The sequence below is a fragment of the Engraulis encrasicolus genome, chromosome 11 (genome assembly GCF_034702125.1).
Source record: "Engraulis encrasicolus isolate BLACKSEA-1 chromosome 11, IST_EnEncr_1.0, whole genome shotgun sequence".
NCBI lineage: Eukaryota > Metazoa > Chordata > Actinopteri > Clupeiformes > Engraulidae > Engraulis > Engraulis encrasicolus.
In genome coordinates, this window is record NC_085867.1 from 18,269,304 (window position 1) to 18,294,303 (window position 25,000).

Here is a 25,000-nt window from a genome sequence, read left to right on the forward strand (position 1 = left end):
TTTGTTAGATGTATTTTGTGGCCCATTTTCCAAGAAGACAACAAAGTTGCCTAATAATTATGCACACCTGATATAAGGTGTTGGGCACCTTCGACCACAGCCCCATATTTTTATACAAATATGCATGGCCTGGAATGCTTAAATCTGATAGGTTTTCAAGTTCATATAGATTCCTGTTGGAAAATAAGCATAAAAAAGACAATATGGTCAAAAAACATGTTTGCCTAATAATTCTGTATATAAAAAATGAATGCGGATCATTTTTGACCCATGTGTGTAAATATCATATAATTGTACAAAAAAGATGTCTATTTCAAAGAATAACCATAAAGTATTTGAATTAAGTATTAATGTTGGGAGTTAATACTTCATAAATGTCAAAAAATGAATTTTTAGTAAAAGAATCAAAATCCTTTCTCAATATGGCTAAGAGACATAACGCGTGTGATGAAATTACATAGGAAATGAATGCGGGTCTATTTAGACCCATGTGTCTAAATATCATATAGTTATATAAAATGACTTCTATATCAAAGAATAACCATCAAGAATTTAAAATAAGTATTGATGTTGGGAGTTAATACTCCATAAATGATAAAAAGTTGGACTTTTAGTAAAAGAATCAAAATCCTTTTTCAATATGGCTAAGAGACATTAAGCTTGTGATGAAATTACATAGGAAATGAATGCGGGTCTATTTAGACCCATGTGTCTAAATATCATATAGTTATATAAAATGACTTCTATATCAAAGAATAACCATCAAGTATTTAAAATAAGTATTGATGTTGGGAGTTAATACACCATAAATGATACAAAGTTGAACTTTTAGTAAAAGAATCAAAATCCTTTATCAATATGGTTAAGAGACATTAAGCTTGTGATGAAATTACATAGGAAATGAATGCGGGTCTATTTAGACCCATGTTATGCGTTAAAGGGGTAGTAACCAAAAAAGTGTTTTCACGCAAAAAGTTATGATGCATAAAAAAAAATTAACTCATTTAAGGGACAAAAACAAGTCAATTGAGGAATTCATGGAGTGCTGAGTAAGAAAATTGTATTCTTACAAAGATATAGAAATTTTAAACTCAGCCGGGTCTATTTAGACCCATGTTATGCGTTAAAGGGACACTGTGCAGGAAATGGTCAAAAAAGGTACTGCAACTATGCTGCTTATTGAAACTACAGTGAGTCCAATATGTATTTGATCCCTTTCTGATTTTGCCCGTTTGCCCACTAATAAAGACATGAGCAGTCTATAAATTTCTGATAATATGTATTCAAATATGGAGAGACAGAATATCAAAAAGAAATTCCAGAAAATAACTTAAAATAATATATTTTAATTTATTTGTATTTAATTTAGGGTAATAAGTATTTGACCCCTCTAGCTAAAGAAGATAAAGTGCTTTGTGGCAAAGCCCTAGTTTTCTAGCACTGAGGTTAGATGCTTCTTTTAGTTAATGACAATGTTTGTGCATATAGTAGAAACAATTTTTGCCCATTTCTCTTTGCACATTATCTCTAAAACATTAATAGTTTGTGGCTGTAGCTTGGCAAATGGGAGGTTCAGTTCTCTCCGTAGAATTACTATAGGGTTAATATTTGGAGACTGTCTAGGCCACTTCACGACTTTAATATGCTTCTTATTGAGCCACTCCTTCGTTGCTTTGACTGTATGTTGTGTATTATTGTCATGTTGGGAGATCCAACAATGGCCCACCCATCAGTGTAGTGGTGGAGGGAAGGACGTTTGCACTCAGGATTGCACATTACATGTCTCCCTCCATCCATTCATTGGTGTGAAGTTGTCCTGTGCCTTGGCCAGACAAACAACCTCAAACCATAATGATACCACTTTCATGCATGATGGTGAGGAGGTTGTTCTTGGGATCATAGACAGCAGTACTCTTTCTCAAAACACATTGAATTGTGATAATGCCAAACAGCTTGATTTTGGTTTCATCTGACTACAGCACCTCCTTATCATATCCTAAACCAGTCTGATGTCCGTTGGCAAACCTCAGGTGGGACTGCACAGGTTCCTTCTGAAGTAGAGGTACCATGTGTGCACTACAGGATTTTAAAGCTCTGTGGCATTAAATGCTACCAGTAGTTTTCTCAGTGATTTTGGTCCCAGTAGCTTTGATATCATTGCCTAGTTCATCCCGTACAGCTCTAGGGTGATTTCTTTCTGTTCTCATGATTATCAAATCCCTACAAAAGGTCAAATCTTGTATAGAACCCCAGACAGCCTGATGGATAGTCATTTTGTATTCCTCACATTTTGGAAGAAATGCATCAACAGCTGGGTCATTAATACCTAGTCTCTTTCTTGTGGCTTTGCAGCCCATTTAATCTTTGTTCAGGTCTAAAATCGTGTCCCTGATATCATTTGACCACTATTTGGTCTTTCCCATGCTGGTGAAGTTGGAGTGTGACTGATTCACTCATACTATGGGCTGATTCTGCTGATTCAATGTGTCTTTTATGCATGTTAGTATGTACAGGTGTCTTTAATTCAGATGACAAGTTGATCGGAAGTGCCCATCTGGTCTGTGGGCCCGGAACTGTAATCAGTTGGCAGGGGATCAAATACTTATTTTGCTCGATGAAATGGAAATAAATTAATATATATTCTCTTCAGTTAATTTCTGGATTTTCTTTTTGATATTCTGTCTCTCTATATTAGAATACATATTATCATAACATTTATTGACTGATCATGTCTTTGTTAGTAGGCAAACCAACAAAATCAGCAAGGGATCAAATACATATTGGACTCACTGTAGGCTGCCTATTGCCAAATTTGATCTTTACATGAAAGTTTACTAAGTAATAAACAAATATTTTCTAGTATGGTCCAAGTAGAGTCATTTTTGCAGCTAAAAATGGCTATTTTTTTAAATTAAAAATGGCGGACCATGGAGAAGATCCCCCTTTTCATGTATGAAAAGTGCAATTTTTCCAGTCATAATAAATACTTAGAATTTGATGGTGGTGGTAAGTATTCATGAAAAAGGTAACATTAGTGAATGGGTAGCATGAATTCTGGAAATAAACAACTAAAAATCTCACACAGTGTCCCTTTAAGTGTTGAATCTACACTGGGTGTAAATTACTATGTATACTGACAAAGTCCTCTCTGCAGACTCAGGTGCCGTTTCCACGTAGCCGGAATCTTTTTCGACTTTATTGATGACAGGACCACAGACCTATACTAACCTAGACTGGCAATGGGCCTCGAGATTTTCGGATTTCTCAGCAGACCAAATCAGCCGCCCGCCATCTTGGTGAAGACTCCCGTAACCACAGACTTTTACGTAATGACGTCCTCATTCCATAAGTGAAATGAACTTCTAAAAGTGTCGAAAAGAATGTGATGCTTCGTTTGCCGTATGTGTTGTGTATCTATAATAATATATAACACAACATCATATAATACAACACATCATAATGTTGCACAATACCATTATACGCAAAGACGAGAGTCTGTCATATCTTTCTGTCTGGGCTTGTGATGCTGCTAGGTTACCATCAGCGTCTTCTGGGAAGCTTGCACAGTCAGCTTTACTGAAAGTACGGGCTATATACACTATAGGCTATATACATAGTTGTCAATAACTCAGAGTAAATTATACCAAATACACACAAGAATCACTGATTCAGTATTACGAAATATCCTCAAACCGTAAGCTGCATTGCTGCAACGAATAGAGTCTCGGCAGGGTTGCCAGATGAGATGATGATTGTGTGTCCTTTTCTACCCGAAGACCGCCTTCCTAAACGGCCCGATTTGGCGGGAAACCGCCCGATCTGGCAAGACCGGTTAACTTCTGGGTCTCTAATAAAACGTTCGGTGGTAGTGAGGGTGATTCCTTTCCTGGAGTGACAATATAGATGTTACAACTTGTCAAAATCTTAAAGAAAATTATTGAAACCCACTTTGATAACGTTGTAGTCACAGTTTGAAATCGTATGCATTCCTATGGCTCACAGCCCTGATAGTCTTCACTAGGAGGAGCTATGTCTGTGGGAGGAGACGCTGGCGGGAAAAAACCCAAAGATGGCTGCGCCCGGTCAATCCGAAATTCTGCTAGTGCCTTGAACTTGCCAGTCTAGGTTAGTATAGGTCTGTGGACAGGACAGTATGAGAAATAGACAGGAAGCAAATTGGGAGAGAGATGGGGAGGGGTCGGCAAATGACCCAGGCCGGGAATTGAACCCGGGTCGGCCGCATGGTAGACAAGTGCCCATGGTAGACAATATTTTTAAATGTGGATATTTTTTTCTCCTGCTTACATTGGTTTTGGCCTTCCGTTTCCGCATAAGCAGAGTTTTAAAACCTACATATCAAAAATCTGGCTATAAAAATATCCCATTTATGGCGCAAAAACGCACCTGTTACAATGGAGTTTTTATTTTTATCCACATGTTGCGTTTCCACCATTTGAAAATATCCTACTATGTGGAAACAGCACCTAATACTCATTTTGACAACTACTGTGCACTGCCACATTGGGCCTGATAGTAGTTTAGTAGTACATCCCTAGCCTGATTAACATGACTTTCAAATCTCTTTGAGACTTGGTCTGACCAAGAGCATGACAACCAACAAATGAAGAGTTCAGATGCAAAACCCCCTAACTCCATTTCTGAAGACCTGCACTTCTATATTTTTAGAGAACCCAGTTGTTGGTTTGGTTTACATTCATGTACTTGATAATACATATAAATAGTTATATTACATAAATAAAATAAAAAAAATGCAATTTTGACAGCTTTGTAGCGAATAAAAATGAATTAAGATTATTTTCTGAAAAGGCACTTAGGGGGTTTTGCATCTGAACTCTTCAAATGGTTAGGTTGACCCACATGGTTGACCCACCTCCATTGGTTTGCTACTGGTTGAGGGCAGAAAAGGCTGAGCCAAAGCTTAAACCACACACTTTCTTAGTCCCAATAGAACGTCTCTGTTTAAACCACGTCACTGCCTTGAACACTCCTTACCCAGGACCGTTGGAGATGCTCAAAGTGAATTGGTTCCAGAGAAATTGGGTGGAGTTATAAGTAACAAGTTATGTTTTGAATATGTGATTTACAAATACAATTATTATTATTAACTCATTATTGTAATTAATCTTTTTCAGCAAAGACTAAGTTGGATTTGCCAGCGATCCCATCTGCCCTAAAGGGCTGCGTACCACCACTTTCACAAACAGGCCTCTTGTGTCTGCCACAGCCTACATTTTCAAGACTGCCACAAAACACCAAAACTGTCAAATTTCAAACTCTCTGCTCTCGGTGTACTCTCTGCTTTTACCAAAGCCAGCATGAGCGTGTCAATGTCACATTAAGCACAGGAACTGCAGCGTATAAAAATGGAAACAGAAACAGCTAAGGATCAGGGTGGCTAAATACAGGCACCTTTATCCAAAAGACACACCTCGTATTTAGCATTGACAGATATCTCTTACGCACAACACATACTGGACTGCTGGCTACAAGGAGACAGCTAAGGGATTTGAGAATCACACATACTGTCTCACTCACAAACACACACACTCAGACATACACAAACACACACAGACAAACTCACACACACAAGAACACATGGACATGCTCTCTCTCTCTCTCTCTCTCTCTCTCTCTCTCTCTCTCTCTCTCTCTCTCTCTTTCTATCTCTCTCTCTCTCTCTCTCTCTCTCTCTCTCTCTCTCTCTCTGTCTCTGTCTCTCTCTCTCACACACACACACACAACGAATCCAAAACCAACAACAACTGCGTTCAAACAGACCGTGCAGTAGAACAAGCGAGTCATGTTTGGCTGTCAACACAAGCAGACCAGGCAGCTCGGTGGGTTTTAAGCATCTGCATGGGACTGAATGACAAGTGTCCAGCGCATCAACACCACCACACAGTCTGGTAGTCTTCTAGTCTACCCTGGCCACCTCCACAGGCACTGGAAGAAAACATAACAGTTGTTGTCGTCTCCGCTACAGCACCCACCACTGAAGCAGCTGTCAATCAAACACACGCTCGTCAACAACAGGATGCGGGTCATCTGACCACAGGGGTTGGGCCGCCCACCCGGTCGCCCACCCGCCCGCCCGCCCTTGAGACGTCAAAAGGTCAAAGGTCATGCATCCACCGCTCGCCACAGGCTCAGCACCACTACCGCGGCCGGCTTGGATTCCGGGCCAAGTATGTTAGTTATGTTGTTCACGCAAGACTGCACAACGCCAGCAAGCAAGGGGGCACAAGGAGGCTAAGCGGCACGTGCGCGGAAGTGGAGAGGGAACCAAAGCCCAAGATAACTAAAGAAACTAACTAAACTAAAGAAAAAACATGAATGCACTACACACACAAGCACAAGCACACACACGCATGCACGCACGCACACACACACACACACACACACACACACACACACACACACACACACACACACACACACAATGCACACGCACACACACACAGACACGGACCAGACACACACACACACACACACACACACACACACACACACACACACACACACACACACACACACACACACACACACACACACAGCTGATGTTAGTATTGTCAGTGTCCTCTTGCAGCCAGAAGAAGACTGAGACATTGAGACATTGAGACACTGAGAAGATCATAAGAACAGGGCTGCTGTTTTGGTTTGCCAGAGAGAGAGGGACAGAATGTTTTCTGGTGAGTTCGGCAGCAGAAGGCACAACACAACAGGCAATCTTCACCAACACAGCACAAGACAGCACAAGAAGACAGAGTCTCAGACGCATTCCCCTGCCAACTCAATTTGATCACGTCTTACTTGTCGCAGTGTGTGTGTGTGTGTGTGTGTGTGTGTGCGTGTACGTGTGCGTGTGTGTGTGTGTGTGTGCCTCCATTCGGTGGGCTGCTGCACATTCCTTCACAGCCCCAGCCAACCCCACTCCCTTCCCTGAAGCACCATAACAGCACTACACTACTTGCGTTGCATGCACTGATGGACTTCACACACACAGACACAGACACACACAGACACACATAGACACAGACAGACACACATACACAGCTTATGAAAGACAATGTGCAGGCAGAGAACTGGCTGCATCATTGTAGCAGCAGCCCAATCTCTCTCTATTCAAAGGCTAAAGAATGCATTCGTTTATGGCAGCATTAGCTGACACAACCATACCATCACCGCCACCTGCACCACACGCACGCATGCACATTTTGTGTTTTACTTTTTTGGTTAGTTTACAGTTCGCACCGACGGCGCATGATCCAAAAGCGTGCCGTTGGCTGACTGCGATAACTGTAACTGTTGATCGGCCTAGAACCATTTCCGAATCCATTTGTATTCCATTTCCATGAATCGATCAGCAGTCCGCCGCTCGCATTGATCCTGGCGGCGAGGTTGTAACGCTGGCATGCCCTGCCCCACTGCGAACACGCTACCGCCTCTGCCATTCACACCAAAGGAATGTCCATCATATGTGGGTGGTTGTCACTAAACCAAGTCTCCAGTCTCTGTTGTATTTGATGTCAAACATAAATTGCACAGTTTCCCAAAGTGTAGCCAGCGTCGGTCTACAAACAAACCCCAGATTTGCAACATTGTCTAGCTACGTTCCAACCTGTGTTCGCCAGGACAGAGCGAAAGATGGGCATGACCTGCACACCCCAAACACAACCTAAGCTGTAGACTTGTGCCACTCATGCGTACTTGCCATCGACGTAGCCTATGCACTTAAAACAAATAAATTGCAAAGCCATAGAGAGTGGGCTTGCCCAGCTCACATTATTGAGCACAGAACAAACCAGGCGGCACAAAGAGAAACAAAGTCTTCTCACTTTGATACATTCTGCTGAAAGACCACGCCTATCCATAAATGTTTACCTGGAGGTACATTTATTTCGCTTCTTTGAAATTAACCAGTCAGCAATAACTATGTAATAATAAATGTTATTGCATTGTGCCACACAAGTACTGGGCAAGTTGCTGCCTCCTGCCTCTTTTACGTTACCTCTGGTGAGATCGAGCGGTACGTTCTCCTCTCCGCTGTCATTCCGTCCTGTCAATGCAAAGTCCACACGTCAGTAAAATTTAAAATATATTTTGGCTCTAAGGTAGCACAATAACAACGCATCATTTCCCCTTGTAGACCCGGATTCCCATTGCCCATGGAAACCAATCTGTCTCACCTCGCATCCGTATACTCCGGATAGGACGGCCTCGGATGCTGACCGCCATCTTTCCAGACACATTCACAACACCGGAAACAACGAAAATTGTCGCGAGAGGATCCCCCGCCACCCCCGCCTACCCACCCACTTATGTCTGGCTTTGTAGACACTGTCGCTGCTGTTGACATTTTGCTTATTAAGTGTTTGTTGCAGCGGGGGTAAGTGCCGAAACACTTAACTTGTAATAAACAAATTCTGCACAGGTAGACTAGGCTAGTACAACGCCATGTTATAATGCGTGTGTGTGTGTGTGTGTGTGTGTGTGTGTGTGTGTGTGTGTGTGTGAGAGAGAGAGAGATAGATAGAGCGAGAGAGCGAGAAAGGAAACTGGTGTTCTGTCTACATGAAAATCAAATTATTAACTTTATTTCATTTATTATTGACAACAACATTGTAAAAGCTCACTCAAACAGAAGCCAATAATACAATACTGCTTTGCAAAAAGGTGTAATATGCAGTCACGCACAGCTGTTTCACCAAATCTACAGCCTAGGCCAAAACAAAGAGCCTGTAATAACCCACATGCCTATGTACATAGTTGTCTTTTTCTTATACAAATTATTTAATGAGAAATCATAATCATAGCCCAGTGGTTCTCAATGTGGGGGCCAGGGACCGCTGGGTTGCCGCAAAGGGATGCCAGGGGGGGCGCAGCAGGTTGGCAGGAAAAATATAGCAAATAAACCAAAAATATAATTTTCTTCTTTACAATGTTTATATATGTTTTATGCTTTCTGTAGTACTTGAATGGTTTTAGGAATTCACCATCTCCCTCGAGTTGTGAAACCGGATGCACAGAAAAAATAGTGTGACACAGCCCGTGTTAGGAGAGCCTTGGCTGGGTAAAGTTTGGGAACCCCTGGCCTGGCATAGCTCACTGGTGGATGCTCCTGCATTTCTGTAGGCCTATGCTGCAGGCACATGACATGGGCCTATTTTATTGCATACAGTAGTTTTAATTTAGGCTACAGGCTCCAACATCAGCTAAACCACAACATATGAAAAAAGGAGAAAACAAACAACATTTAATGGTACAGTACTAGTAGTCATGAACCCTCTATTCGTGGTTTCAGTATTGTGTTGATCCCAAAATGTAATCGATTCTTTGTTTCATGACACAATAAATAAACACATAAATAAACCACGTCAGATTTGGGGAAATACACATTGCTGATGTTTTCAGGGATGCGGTGAACCCCACAACAAACTGGCACATCGTCATCCTTCAGTCGTTGTCATAGATACAGTCTGGGATGAAAAAAAAAAAACAAAGGCCATGCAATAAATGACAAATTCAGTCAGCTGACATTGCTAAACCTATAAAAGGCCTGCAGATATTCAGTTATATAATTTCTTAGGGGTAACCCAATTATATAACCCAATTAATGAAATTGAAATAGGCCTAATTAAGAGGAAATTAGAAAAACAAAAAACAAGTAATGCTCTGTCATATATGCCCCAAATATTTTTCAAAAGCTTAGGCCTTTGTAAAGGATGTTTATCAAACATACCGTCTCCAATGTCATCATAAATATCAGCATCGCTGCAAGGAAAAAATAACAACAATGTGTCATGTGGCATAACAAAAACGTCAAGATGGGCAAACATCATTTGAATGCATTTTGTGTACTATTAATATTAGTAAATTGATTTTGCATGGCACTTACTCTACTACAATATTGCTGAGGGAAACGTATCCAACTGAAAAAAGAAATACCGCACACATGCGCACACACGTGCAGACAAACAAACACACACACACACACACACACACACACACACACACACACACACACACACACACACACACACACACACACACACACACACACACACACACACACACACACACACACACAGATTTAGTTGGGTCAATATCAGATACAATTGACAAAGCTATTATCATTTCGCAGGTTATTCTGTGCAGTTGTACCTATATTTTCTGGAAACCAACTTTAGAAAATTACATTTGGAATACAAAATCTTTATCCTGTTAGAAAACGTAGCCAAGGTAGGTGGTAGGTGTTTGCTGTCCAGATGATCATCTAAAGGGAAACCCTAGGAATCACGTGACTTTTGTTTTGACACTTACATTTGCCCTCAGAGTTCCTGCAGACTAACTTGCTGTCCACGGGCTTCACTATGACATCAAGGGTCTCGCCGGGGTTCAGCGGCAGGTCCTTACCTCCCCACTTCTTACCAGACAGTGAGGCCAGGATGGTCACTTGATACAGCGTCAGTATCTCACCATCAAACTGCAAGCAGAGAGACACTCCATGAATAACAGACTTTGTTATGAAATGATGTAACAGTAACACTATTGATCGTCTCAGTGTTTGCGTATGGGGCAGGTGGTGGAACATACTTTGAATTTCTTCCTGAATTCCTTTTCCTCCTTTTCCCATTTCTTCTGCTTTTTGATATCCTTCTCTTCACCCTTTGGCCTGAATTTTGGCAGACTGACAGACAAAGAGGACCATATAAACAAATCTTACTAATATTATTCCTTAGATGGTCTTTTCCAAGACCATCTTTTTCCCAATACATGGAGGGTATTCCACACACATAATAGATTGTCATAACTGGGTACAATACACTGTAAATATTGAAAGTTCCTCAAGGAACCTTCAGTTAGCTAAAGTGGAGAAACTCAGAGGAACCTATTGGCAACGAATTGGTTCTAGAGAGAACCCCATGGGTATCTTGAAGGTTGCTGGGGTTCTTCCCAGAACTTATAGGCTCGTTAGAGAGCTTGCAGGGAGTCTCAGAGAACTTTTAGGTTTCCCCATGAACACCTGACGAAGACCTTGCAGGTTGAAACGTTGTGCCATTTTTTCACTTTAAATCACGTCAAGGGAGCTTTTGCAGTGTGCGAATATTTCTTCTCCTTTTCTCTTTGAGGAACCCTCACATTTTTACAGTACACATTAATCCGCACCATGAGAGACATACTGACCTACTGATGGGAGGTGGAGGAGGGAATCCTTGTGAGTCTACATCATCATAGATCTCCTCATCTATAGGAGAACCTGATATGAGAGAGAGAGAGAGAGAGAGAGAGAGAGAGAGAGAGAGAGAGAGAGACCAAGAGAGAGAGAGAGAGAGAGAGAGAGAGAGAGAGAGAGAGAGAGAGAGAGAGAGAGATAGGAGAGAGATGAGAGAGATTTAAGGTAGTACACATGAAGTATGCTGAAGGAAAAATGATGATGGGTAATTTAAAAAATAAATAAATAAATAAAAAGTTATTACCGGAATTACCCTCTGGAGTGAACTGCGGAGGCGGTGGCACACTGAAAAACAATAACATGGAATCATGCATGATTGTCAACTAAATAAGCAACTGTTAAATTTGGAATGAAGAATGTGTAATTGGATTGCTTGAAAATATCACATAGATAAGATGAAGATATTTAGTAGGTGAAAGAGGGCGAAGTGGTAGCATGCAATGTTATCAGGCAATCAGGCTAATAGCATGCAATTAGGAACATTTAAATTAGAAAATAATTTGAATTCGGAGATAAATCAATTAAAAAACATTTGAACTGATTCAGAAATCAGAAACATTTTAACCAAGATCATCAGATACAGAAAATTAAAACAAGATTACACAATATATTATTAGTAATTAGCAAAAAAAAAGTGAAACTCTGATTGACACAATCTTCTGTCCAAATCAGTTAATTCAATTAGTGAATTCAAATTAGTCATTCTAACAATTCACACTCTGATGATTACTAGTTGTAAAGGGTTAGGAATTAGTGACAGTATATAGTCCTGATCCATCTTACTACTGTGAGTATTACTCAGTATTGTTGCCAGGGGCTCTGAAGAACTTCTGAAGGAAACTGCGTTTGGGGGACTTGACTGTCTGTGGATCCAGGCTTTAGAGAAGTATGATTGTGGAGTTACATGACAATTCAGTGTGCCAGAAACCACCCGCACGCATGCACACACACACACACACACACACACACACACACACACACACACACACACACACACACACACACACACACACACACACACACACACACACACACACACACACACAGGGACACTGACAGCTTTGGCCGGGCCTAAGACAAAGTCATCTGCAAGCCCCAACATTCCAACACAAAGACAAGCTCCTTCGAAAAAGGACACTCAAACAGCCAAGGCACAGTGTTATGCAGGGGACTAGGGTTCGATTCCGACCCAAGGCCATTTCTCGGTCTTCCTCCATCTCTCTCCAGACCAGTTCCTGTTCTCTTTCTACTGTCCTACGAAATGACAAAGGCACACAATGTCCCTCCAAGTATATTTAAAATGTAAACTGAAGACTCACCTAATGAAGCTGGGTTCATCCAGGTCATCATATATCTCTCCATCCTCCCCAGGTGGAGGCGGTAAGATGACTTCACAAGGTCAAAGGAGGTCACATTTGGAATGTAAACAACAGCAACAACAACAGCAGAAATAATAATAACAATAATAATAATAATAATAATAATAATAATAATAATAATAATAATAATAATAATAATAATAATAATGAGCACATTGAATTTGAAACCACAGCCACTATACCGTATGCAGATGCTTACCTCCTTGACCATTCATTCCACTGAAATGCACAAGAAACACGAATAGTTAACCATCTCATGAAATCATTTTATGAGGTTAAAATCGGTTAGATTTGTCATGAATGTTGTCACATGTAATTACAAGTGTAAGCACATGATAATACAGTGTTTACCATCTAAAGAATAACCGTGTGTCAAACCAAATTGCCCATTGATGGGAAACATAAAGTTTTCTGAACTGAATTTTCTTGACATCCTTACCCAATATCATTTTGTGGGGCAATGTCATCATACACCTCCTGATCATCCAGCATCTGACCAGGGATTTGTTTTAAACTCTGGAAGTCAATGTCCACTGAGTCGGTTTTCACATAGCCAACTGCAATGTTAAGTTCAAGATACATGGATTAGAGTCTTAAATATGTGTAACAACAAAAATGCAACTCAAATCAAATTCCCCTGGGTCGTGTACATCCAATATTATCAGAACATTAGTCAGACTAAGTAATTCATGTGTGTGATTGAAATGTACACAAACTAACATGACCAAACCAACATGACATAAACCACAGCATAAACTTCCAAATTGACCTTTGCATCTCTTTCTTCCACAGTGTCTGATGTATTATCGCAGAGACAATGCACTACACACGCAGTTCATGTCATAGGATTTTATCGAGGCACTCGACGATGGGTGCAGAGCCTCTGCGTGGGGGGCGTGGTCGCGGACAGACACAGGACAGACGGACGCAGAGTCTATGCGTCCGAAGCATAAATCTAGCTTAACACACATAGTCCCCACACACACAACCCATGGCTTAATTTGCACTTCTACACTTTAAATACTATTGCACTCTTACACACCCACCCACCCTACACTTTGGCACTACTGCACACACACACACACACACACACACACACACACACACACACACACACACACACACACACACACACACACACACACACACACACACACACACACACACACACACACACACACACACACAGTACAGGCAGACACCTCTAATTTGATTGATTGATTGATTGATTGATTGATTGATTGATTGATTGATTGATTGATTGATTGACTGACTGACTGACTGACTGACTGACAGAAAAATGATATATATGATGGCCATGCACTCACATGATCCGTCCTCATCCCTGGCGAGCCAGCGTGCCTCTGGGTTGTCTCCGATGCGGATGATGTCTATGGCTTCTCCCTGCTTCAGGCTCAGCTCGTTCTTGCCTCCTTTGCAGTCCACTCGCGCTTTGGCTTTATGGATGATTTGCACCGGCCCTGTCAGCTGTGGCACCCACACCAACCGCAACCAAGAGGCAAACACATACAGAGGAAAAACAAAGAGCTTGACAATGTCATCTTTTTCTAAAATGTTTTTGGGGTTTTACGCTTTTAGGGGGGGCTATATATTATTTTATTTTGCAAATTGTTGGGCTTTTTGGACCTAAATTACGACACGACAGTGTGATAAGAGACAGAATTAGAGAAATGGGCAGGATTAGAGAAACTGGGGGAGGTTGGGAAATGACCCACGTCAGACTCCAACCTGGGTCCCAATGGACATGCAAGCCCACAAGCATTTTTGATGGTGGAAGAAGATCACACACACGCACAAACACGCACACACATTAGTGACTATATACTGTCACTAATTCCTAACCCTTTACAACTAGTAATCATCAGAGTGTGAACTGTTAGAATGACTAATTTGAAATCACTAATTGAATTAACTGATTTGGACAGAAGATTGTGTCAATCAGAGTTTCACCTTTTTTTTGTTGCTAATTACTAATAATATATTGTATAATCTTGTTTTAATTTTCTGTATCTGATGATCTTGGGTTAAACTGTTTCTGATTTCTGAATCAGTTCAAATTTATCTCCGAATTCAATTTATTTTCTAATTCAAATGTTCCTAATTGCATGCAGTTAGCCTGATTGCCTGATAACATTGCATGCTACCACTTCGCCCTCTTTCACCTACTAAATATCTTCATCTTATCTATGTGATATTTTCAAGCAATCCACGTGCGCATGCCAGGGGTGGAATTAAAAAAAAATCCCCACTAGTCACTGTGGCAGGTAGATTCTAAAATCTAACAGTCGCTCACAATTTTTGACAGTCACCATTTTTACCTGTTCGTATTCAACCATTCCAAACATTGTAATGCCAAGTAGATCATTTTTTGATCAATACTTTTGTTTCAGAGATCATAAATTCAGTTATTGGGATGCCAATAACTCTTTTCATTTCCAATTTGCTTAAACCTTTGATGTTGGATGCTGTGTATAAATCAGAATTAACCCAGGCGCCTGTGGAAAAAAAATCACGCCGCGCGCACGCACACACACACACACACACACACACACACACACACACACACACACACACACACACACACACACACACACACACACAACCACACACACACACACACACACACACACACACACACACACACACACACACACACACACACACACACACACACACACACCATCCTGTGCTATTGAATGATTGACTTACCTTGAATTTCTTCTTAGCATCGGCTTCTTTTCGTTGACGTTCTTTCTGTTTCTTGTCTTTCTGCTTCTTCTCCTGCTCCTTTGCTTCAGCTTGAGCCGCCCTGCATTGAGGAAGACAGAACAATGATACAAAAGGTTAAGGTTATTGTCAGGGTCAGGTTTAGTGGCGAGAGGTGTAGAAGTAAATACCCTATTGTACTCCTATGATATTGCACTAGTGCATGATCTTGCATGGTTCATACACCAGTTATTCCACTGTACTTAATGAGGTAGATACGCAGTAAGAGTACTTCTACTTTTTCTTTATACACTTATTTTAGTGGCTGAAAAAAACAACAAATGCAAGCAATTGAGATGAAAAAATAAGAATATTTTTGATTGTATTGTATTAACAGGAGAACCTTGACTTTTCTGACTATTACCTACACAGCATTACCCCTAGTAAAATATTTAACGTAGGCCTATTGAATAGGTTGGCCCAATTTTGATATGACCTTCCTGTGGTCTTTTATGTTGTGGACATGTATGTTTCCATTGTGTCCACAAGATGGCGGTACTTGGCTGTATTTCTTTTCCTTTCATTCCTTTCAGCTCTCCATGCCATAGAATCTATGAAGTGAAATAATTTATAGCAGAGCTAAAACCACTCTCTGAAAGAATGTAAATCTAAAAGTAAATTGTAATCATTGGGTAGCATGGCAAACAGACATAAGTTTCTCCATCAGCCACCTTCAGTGTAGGCTGCGTGACGTTTAAGATGGCTTAGGCTGGAAGATGTGCTACCAAAATAAATCACAGTAAGATTTATAGTTAGTTAAATAAAATAACTAACCATTTATCGTCCAAATCCTCATACTCCTCCTCACCGTCGTCCTGTTCAGAGATAAACATGAGAAGGAAAAGTAAGGCATTACCTTTCAAACATTAAAGTAGGCTAAATACAAAGCACACAGTATGTGCACAATTTGTAAAATATTGAAAGGTAATTGGTGAGTTTGTAGATGAAAGAAACTTTTACATTTAGATTTTTTTCCCCCCCAGAAAAATATCGTTAGACAAAGACAGTATAAGGCACTGAACTCTCTGCTGTGGAGGTTACCACAGTGAATATTGAAATTCTCCACAGGGTTCGGTGTTAACAGCTGAAATAACACTTTTGTAACTTCCTCTCTGAGAGCAAATACTCTGGTCTCTGCCATACCTCGTGTCTTTGACCCGGGTGTCCTGCAAAAACCAAAGAGTTGGTGAGAACTTAATCAACAAACAAGAGGTTGTTAAACTCAATAGGCCTTTGTGGTAAAGTGAAGTCAGACATATTCCCTAAATACAAAACTTTATGAGTTTAAGTCACAATGCTGCAGTTTCTCATTGTGGTCATAGTACATTGGTTGCTTCTCATAACCACCTCTGATGCAAACAGAATTTAAGTCAAAATTGTAAATGTAGCTGTACACAAAGGAACTCAAATCATCCCAAGTGCCTTTCACATGACAGCTTTACACCTAAAAGACATACAGTACTCAGGGGAACACCGTGGTAGCCTATTGTCTCAGACATGAAGCAGCAACACTAATTAAATCTTCACTGTCCACAAATTTGGACACTTATCTTCAGTTTCACAGTGTATGAGAAATAGGCCTATATGTGACATCACACAAAATGAAACACTGACAGACACTCCCTTCATGCGGTAAGGAATACCACTGGAATTAATACATAGGGCCTCATTAAAAAGAGAAAATAAAATGTTAAATATTTACCTCCAGGAGGGAGTGGTGGTGGATTCATTGATCCAGGTTCGTCATAGTTCTCATCTGGCCCAGAGATTCTACAAGTAAACAATTAACAATATGTTGTTGTGAATATTGGGGACCCCCTCGAAAACGAGATATCCTATCTCAAGGGGCTATCCCCCTAAACAAATAAATTGAAATAAATTGAAATTTCTGTCTGTGTAAAACCCAATAGCAAAGTGAAGATCTCAGACAGGATGGAGTGTGTGGCCTGTGTGTGTGTGTGTGTGTGTGTGTGTGTGTGTGTGTGTGTGTGTGTGTGTGTGTGTGTGTGTGTGTGTGTGTGTGTGTGTGTGTGTGTGTGTGTGTGTGTGTGTGTGTGTGTGTGTGTGTGTGTGCGCACTAAAACCAACAGTTGCTTTACTATCTGTGAAGACATGGCTATATATGTATATTGTAAATAAACATTGCTTTGCTGACAGTAAAATGATTCAAATATCAGTTAGACAGCAGCAGTTATATCTGGATTTTTAATGCACGCCAGGATCACCTCAAACTAACCCTTCAACCAAACAACTTAGCATGACTGAACTTAACTATATCTCATCTTCCAGTGAGCCTTGCATAAACCAAAGACTTCGACTAAACAGTCAATAACCACATATACTGTAGAACACTGAGGAAAAATGAGACATAATATAAATAAGGTATGAGGGGGAGTGGTCTTAATTCAAATCAGTGACACTGTTCTATGAGCACTGATTTTTTTTAGTGTTCCCACTCTTCACACCGTTCTTCACACGCACTTCGTCCATTTCACCAGGGTCTCTTGAAAGTCAAGTTGGCAGTTAATTGCAATTTAAAAAAAAATAAAATACAAAAGTCTATGAATCGATAAATTATTGACATCTTTAATGGGCAGCCTAACTGGAACGGGCAGACAGGAAGTGCTGAGGTAGTAAGAAAAGCATTGAAATGTGCGGGGGGTGATGTGGGTGTGGTAGTTTAGTTTAGTTTAGTTTATTTAGTTTAGTTCAACAGGGACCATGCACAATACACATTGATTACAGAAGTAAAAAGATGGCTTGTGCCAGATTATAGCTATATAGCTAATTTCCATCTGCAGTCCCTGGACAGGTAAAACAAATATTAAGATACAATAACATAAACAAGATATAAACAAGTAAGCACATCCATAAGCCATAGGTCAAACACGCACACACACACACACACACACACACACACACACACACACACACACACACACACACACACACACACACACACACACACACACACACACACACACACATTAAAATGGCATACCGTGTGAGTCATATTTTAAAAACATATGGTAATAAAGTGGATACTTACATGGCCCCTGGGGGTCGTGGAGGTAGGCAAGGGGGCAGGGCAGGGGGCGTCGGCCCAGGGACAGCTGCTGCCTGGATGCTGGGGTGAGCAGCAGGTGGCGGAGGAGGCGCACCTTTCTTCCCCAGTGCCGGAGCTGCAGGGGCTAGGTGGGGGACAGTGTTATGTTACTTTGTGTCTGCACACTGTACAAAGGCGTTTTTTTTACCAATAGAGCTCGAAAGTCCCGCCCCTTAGTTCCGCATTTCACGGGACCTAAGCTGACCATCTAACAACGTGGTAGCGAGTAAATATCTTCTGATCTCAGTCATGATATGCGCTGGGCTACAAATATGCTGTTTAAGATGATAGATAAAGATTATTCATGCAGAAGTACAGTATCAATGTTTTGTTCCGAGACCGTCGGCATGAAAAATGTGAAGAAACACAGCTTTCTAAAAAATGTGGGGGTTCGTACGAAAAATTAAGCAAAAATATCAGAAACAACATATATGGAGCTCGTGGCACAACTCGAAGGGGATCGAAATGCCATTTTAATACCGCCATTGGATTACATGCTACGATTTTCGGCTAAAAACGCCGTTGAGGTCCCATGAAATCGGGGGAAGTGACGTCACTTTCGAGCTCTATAGGTAGAGACTAGGCCTTTGCCTTGGGCCCCACCAAAACTGTCCTCTATAGGGGCCCCCCAACAGTTATCCCTGTGACGGCCCGCTGAACCTTGTGCTGGTTTGATTTTTTCTAGTTAACCCATACGGAGATGTCAGGTCTCCAGGTCTCTAGGTCTCCAGGAGACGGGATTTCCAGACCTGGGGATCATTGACAGCACCTGGCTCAGGCTCCTTAAAAGGTCATCGTTTCCTCCAGTCTGTGGGCTATTCTTACTTTCATTTTGCACCCCAACACTGCACTCAGAACATCACTCAGCAACCAACATACACCAACTACTGATAATTGACTTTGACACACCACATGGCGTATGGTTTTGTTAATTTGTGCTTTAGTTAATAAATATCTGTTTTACTTATGAATTCCAAACTCTTGCCTACCTATCTTCCAACCTCTCTTCTTGCTCTTTTCATCCTTACTTGTACCGCCACGCCATTGTAAATGCCAACAAAAATAATTAAAAACCTGAATGGTGTGTGACATTATCAGAAAGTGCTCAGTAAAAATGTTGATTTAACAAGTTTTAGGTTTTAGAGTCAATTTAACAACCTCTAGGTTGTATTTGATTTCAGAGCATTAAGTGCTGAATCAACACTGCATTTTTCATTGTGTGGCGAGACAAAATACATAACATTGATACATATTAGCCTTTCTCTCTGTGATGTAAAACAAGTAATCTTTGAGAACGACTACTGGTCTCAGGCAGAGAAGAGTGGAGCATGTATGTTTATGCCAATGACTGCAACTTATACCTTGTAAAATGAAGGAAATCTGCACGCCGCACTACTAAAGTAACAAACCAGTGCAACGAGAGCAAGACTACCGTAAATCATAAATAGAAAGGAAAAAGAATCTGGTACCACACAGATGTCAATTTTATGTATTTTATTTTATCAGTGCAATCACCATCAACGTCAATCAAATGTGTCTGATGTCTTTGATGTGAAAAATCTTTGGGATCTAACGGCTCATCAAACATAGAATGACAATATAATGCCAGATTTTTAATAACAGTTTTTTTTAAAGCACATAGACTATTTAAGTTTCATGCAGGTGTTTAAGTTCAGGTTTCACTTTTCCTCTTTTACAAATGTTGGTCCCGTGTCAGGACTCAAAAATAAATTTCCCTGTGCTGGTTCCCATTTACCAAAAACTTCTCGATTTCTTTTTCAGCCAACTTCAGTTTACATGAAAAAGGAGAAACCTGAATGGGAAGTTGAATGTGTTAATACAGGAAGTCCCGTTATTTCTCTGATTCTCACTTGGTGTTTCTCTTTCAGTGCCAAAAAAAAATCTCTTGTGAGCCCTTGGACCACCAACAGCCTCCACTGTAACCACCTCTTCTTGCCTTCTATCAATGAACTCTTGATTTCAAAATGATATTACAAAATATGACAGGCAATGCGTTGTGCATTTAGTCAGTTCGTACAGTAGTTGTCAGGTGTTAGAACAAAAATGACCAAATGGTCAAAGAGGCAGTAAGCAAATGAAGAACATACATCACAGCGACGTGATGTCTGACAGAGGCTGGATGTTGAACTTGTTGATGTACGCACTTTTCGTTATAAAAAGGAATGTTATGAGCTTTTTTGGCTTTGTTTAGATAGGACAGTGTAAGATAGCAAAAGGAAGTGAGTAGGATTGGGAAATGACCTCTGGCCAAAATGGAGCCCAGGCCCCTGGCATAAGATCATGGTGCCCTATGGTATGGCCTATATGCCATTCGGTTTGAAAATACCATCATGGGTTTCAGCAGAGCAGGTGCCCTTAGTTTCAGTTCAGCATGGATGTGCTCTTCAGAAAAACATGAAATACTGTACGTAGGCTACAGTGCAATAGGCAATGGGGCAGTTTGCTTGTGAATTTTGGTATTGCATTGTTATTCATGTACCAGTATACTCATACAGTTTTGTAAAGACACATAATCACACACATCAGACCTCAGTCACACGCCTGTGTAGAATTCAGTTATTGCTGCTTGTTCTGGCCACCGTTTGAACTGAATCAAGACTGACGTGGCATCCAAGAATGCACTCGAAAGAAGTTGGCGAGCACATTTTGCACCTGCTGGTGTTTTCAGTTATTTTTTTGTGGCATGTAGATAGGTAATTAGCTAGTTTGCTTTAGTTATATGCTACACTACCTTTCTATTGAGCAGGTCTTTGTTTCTTTGTAAAGCCAATTCAGGCTTGAGTGTGGTTATGATCTGGAAATCTTGTGATCAAAGGTGTCTTAAATTGAAAGTAAAAGTACGCTCACAGTGTAATCTCTACCACATTAGATGGAGTGGGATAACTAGTATACAAACTGTGTAAGATCATGTGTTGTGATTATATCAGTGAGTGAGAATACTTCTACTTCCACTTTATACGTACACCTCTTGGCAGAACAAGAACAAGAACAAGAACAAGAACAAGAACAAGAACAAGATGCAGACAACAAGACATGTACTCACCTTCAGCTGTAGGTTCTGCCATGCCTTTGACAAACTTGTCCAAATTGACATTGGGGGGTCTGTTGGGTTTGGCGGGAGGACTCCCCAGGGCGTGACTGTTGGGCAAAGGGTTCCTCTTTGGGGCCGAGGGGTCATCACTGAGCCCCCCCAGCCCCCCAGGCCCATTACTGGGCCTCTTGTTGAGATGTTTCTGGAAGGTGTGTGGAGGCGCTGGCCTGGACCCGCCGACCGGAGAGTCGCGACTAGGTACCCCTTCACCCTCGGCCTTGTTGTTGCTGTTGTCCTCCCTGTTGAACATGTGCTGTGCGGCGCGAAAGCCGAGGGGCTTCTGGAGTCCCGAGCTGGGGTCCCCCTGCTGCCGGATCTGGGTGAGGCTGCTCTTGGGCTTTTGAGCTTGGGGTAATCTTGGTGGGGTTCCCCCAGTAGAAGCAGTCGGAGAAGCGCTCTCCTCAGATTTCTGGTTGTCTTTGATCCAAGACGGTTTGGCCACTGCCGGAGGAGGTTTGGGCGTGCTCGACGTCGACGTGGTCGCCCCTCCACCCAGTGCTGGCTTCTGTGCGGCTGGCCTCAGGAAGGGGCTCCTGCTGCTCTCGCTCTCCTGAGGCGAATCCCCAGGCTTCGGCCTGGGCGGGAACTGTTTAGCGAAGCTGGGTTTGGTGTCCTCTTGGGCCTGGGCTGCCTCGAACCTGCTCACCAGCGGTTTGGGCTTAGGCATCGATGTGGACGTCGACTCGCGCATCTCTGGAGCACTGGTGGTGGACACAGTGCTCTTCAGGAAGTTGGGTTTTGGCACGGAGGTGGAGGAGGCCGCGCTGCCTGACAGGCTGCCCTCCAGCACCGGCTTCTTGGCGTTTATGGGGGGGCCTGAGGAGAGGGTGGGGTGCACAGGGACCTTTGGGCGGCCCACAGGTGGCGTTGGTCCGGCATTGGCGGGAGACGACGTTCCAGCGTTGAAACGGGCCATCATGGCCTTCACGTCTGTCTTGTTGTCCTGGCAACGCACACATAACAAAAGATCAGTAAGGTAGTGTCTGTCAAATGTTTATCACACAAACTCTACCGAAGAAAAATACTACAGAAGTTATTAGGCCTACTGTGTCATCGTAATCACTGGAAGGAAACTATTATGGCACAGAAGGTCAAAACATGGTTTGCTAAATTGCAAGACTTTTAACCGTTGAAACTATGGTGGTAATACAGCTTTCTCTTTCCCAGCAACACAATCTTTTAGACATTGCATGATGCAACCAGGAAGTAACACTCCAGATCAATCTGATCTGATCAAAATGGGGCCTGCCAATTCCTCTCAAGTGTGTAGCTTAGAAAGTATATGACTGGTGGCAATGCCTACCCTGGCTATGCAATACAAATGTAGCACACAACGTGGATCAAAAACATAACTCATAACACTTCCTCTGCTTGCTGACTGGCCCAGCAGGTCTAACTGGACAACTACAACTACTAGGCAACCATATCAGTGTAACCCGGACATGGCCTTTGCCTGGTGAACACAAGTGGCACAAGTGCACGTTTATTGGGCATTACGAATATCATTTGGAATATAGGCTACTGTGCTTGTTAGTTCTTGTTAGTTCTACCTTGCATTATGTTCCCTATCACACATGGGACAATAAAAATAACCATTCAAATAACCATTAAAATACTGAGATATAATTTCTTTAGAATAAATCAGGTTTAGATATAGGCATACAACTGCAACTATTGTGCTACTAATTAGTAAGAAATTTGTCTTGAACAAAGAGAGTGTGAGTGTGCTAACTGTTTGTTAATTACAGTAGTTTGCTATTTAATAGCTAGCCTAGCATAGACTAAATCATAGTTCTTATTAATCATGAAACAGAGTGGCATATCCAAATTTATTGTGACGTAAATAAAGTCTGAAGAGGTGGTGAGATTGCTTTATGAATCTCCAACTGCTGTATAGTGTGACGCACAGTTGTCAAGTCAGGGAAGAATTCTCTCCAGTTGCCACAACACCATGTACGCTTCATTTGCATACTCAGCATGTCAATGCAAATTCATTTGCAGTAAATAAATGCTATTTATTGGTTATGAAATGGATGCCCTGTTATTTGACATGAGCTAGAGTTTCCCTGCGATCACCCATCTACCTACAACCAACACACACACACACACACACACACACACACACACACACACACACACACACACACACACACACACACACACACACACACACACACACACACACACACACACACACACACACACGCACACGCAGACATTTCCAGGTGTGTTTTGCCACAGCATAACCTGTCTCTACCGCACTGATGAACGGCTGTTTGACTAGGCGGGTCTGTGACCAGGAAGCGCTGATAACGCAGCACCAGTACAAGCATTCTTATGTCAGGGGAGCGACCGTGAGGAACACACTGTGCGGCTGACATTTCCACATGAGTCCACAGAAAATGTTGTGTGTGTGTGTGTGTGTGTGTGTGTGTGCGTGCGTGTGTGTGTGTGTGTGTGTGTGTCTGTGTGTGTGTGTGTGTGTGCGTGCGCGTCTGTGTGTGTGTGTGTGTGTGTGTGTGTGTGTGTGTGTGCCTGTGTATGTGTGTGTGCGTGCGTGTGTGTGTGCGTGCGTGCGAGTGTGTGTGTGTGTGCGCGTGTGTGTGTGTGTGTGTGTGTGTGTGTGTGTATTTGTGTGTGTGTGTGTGTGTGTGTGTGTACATCCACCCTGCCCTCCGGTCAAGGAGACAGACATCACAGGACATGAAATGAGCTGTGGTGAGCGGCGTTTTGAAGCACAGCCGCTCTGTGTCTGCTTAGAGGACTTTCTGATGCTTCTGTGTGACAGCGATTGAGAGTGTTGCGTGACACTTGTGGAGTCACCACAGGGGAAGTTGGCTCATGTGTGCTGTTGTTGGTCAATCTCGTGTTTTCCTATGGTAGGCTATTAACCCGCTTGCACAGAGGCAATGTTATAACCTACTGTCACCAAAATTGTAATGACAAAGTCTCTTAATCTGTTACTTAAGACTGGCGGAAATGTCATAGCAATGTTGTAATGATGTATTTTCATGAGGTGTTTTCAGCAAATAGTGAAGGGGCCCATCTGCCGAAAGAGGCTACTGTGAGAGTGTTAATTTCTTCGGGGGAAAAAAAAGGAGCTTGACATGACATGCAAAGTTGAGGCCAAAAATTCAATCATCAGTTTGGTGAGAGGAAGGGTCACCATTTCAGTTTTTAGCAAACAAGCATATGAACATTCCCAGGCCAGCAATTTTTCAAAGAAGCTCCATCCCCAGCAGATTTGTACAATACGTCAAGTCAAGTCAAGTCAAGTCAAGTCAAGTCAAGTCAAGTCAAGTCAAGTCAAGTTCATTCATAGAGCACTTTAAAATACAACAGAGGCAAGCTGACTAAAGTGC

General features: G+C 41.8%; 2 protein-coding genes across 3 annotated transcripts in view; both read right to left on the bottom strand.

The window, feature by feature from the left end:
* LOC134458023 (rapamycin-insensitive companion of mTOR-like) overlaps positions 1 to 8,263 on the bottom strand; it is a 98,268-nt gene extending 90,005 nt beyond the window's left edge. Inside the window, exons 1-2 of the mRNA XM_063210102.1 lie at positions 8,208 to 8,263; positions 8,030 to 8,077 (exon numbers count right to left, since the gene is read on the bottom strand). Coding sequence (XP_063066172.1) covers positions 8,030 to 8,077; positions 8,208 to 8,256 — 97 coding nt within the window. The 5' untranslated portion in view covers positions 8,257 to 8,263. The remainder of the gene's footprint in view (positions 1 to 8,029; positions 8,078 to 8,207) is intronic.
* A 336-nt stretch (positions 8,264 to 8,599) lies between these two features.
* Positions 8,600 to 25,000, bottom strand: part of fyb1b (FYN binding protein 1 b) — an 18,087-nt gene continuing 1,686 nt past the window's right edge. The window contains exons 2-19 of one of the 2 annotated variants that reach the window (XM_063210103.1): positions 21,591 to 22,581; positions 18,470 to 18,611; positions 17,123 to 17,190; positions 16,564 to 16,586; positions 16,195 to 16,235; positions 15,364 to 15,463; positions 13,962 to 14,121; positions 13,073 to 13,190; positions 12,833 to 12,852; positions 12,574 to 12,643; positions 12,053 to 12,130; positions 11,499 to 11,539; positions 11,206 to 11,278; positions 10,615 to 10,708; positions 10,342 to 10,504; positions 9,917 to 9,950; positions 9,761 to 9,792; positions 8,600 to 9,497 (exon numbers count right to left, since the gene is read on the bottom strand). In XM_063210103.1, the coding sequence (XP_063066173.1) occupies positions 9,475 to 9,497; positions 9,761 to 9,792; positions 9,917 to 9,950; positions 10,342 to 10,504; positions 10,615 to 10,708; positions 11,206 to 11,278; positions 11,499 to 11,539; positions 12,053 to 12,130; positions 12,574 to 12,643; positions 12,833 to 12,852; positions 13,073 to 13,190; positions 13,962 to 14,121; positions 15,364 to 15,463; positions 16,195 to 16,235; positions 16,564 to 16,586; positions 17,123 to 17,190; positions 18,470 to 18,611; positions 21,591 to 22,581 (2,271 nt within the window). In that variant the 3' untranslated portion in view covers positions 8,600 to 9,474. The remainder of the gene's footprint in view (positions 9,498 to 9,760; positions 9,793 to 9,916; positions 9,951 to 10,341; positions 10,505 to 10,614; positions 10,709 to 11,205; positions 11,279 to 11,498; positions 11,540 to 12,052; positions 12,131 to 12,573; positions 12,644 to 12,832; positions 12,853 to 13,072; positions 13,191 to 13,961; positions 14,122 to 15,363; positions 15,464 to 16,194; positions 16,236 to 16,563; positions 16,587 to 17,122; positions 17,191 to 18,469; positions 18,612 to 21,590; positions 22,582 to 25,000) is intronic. The other variant, XM_063210104.1, reaches the window with a different exon arrangement.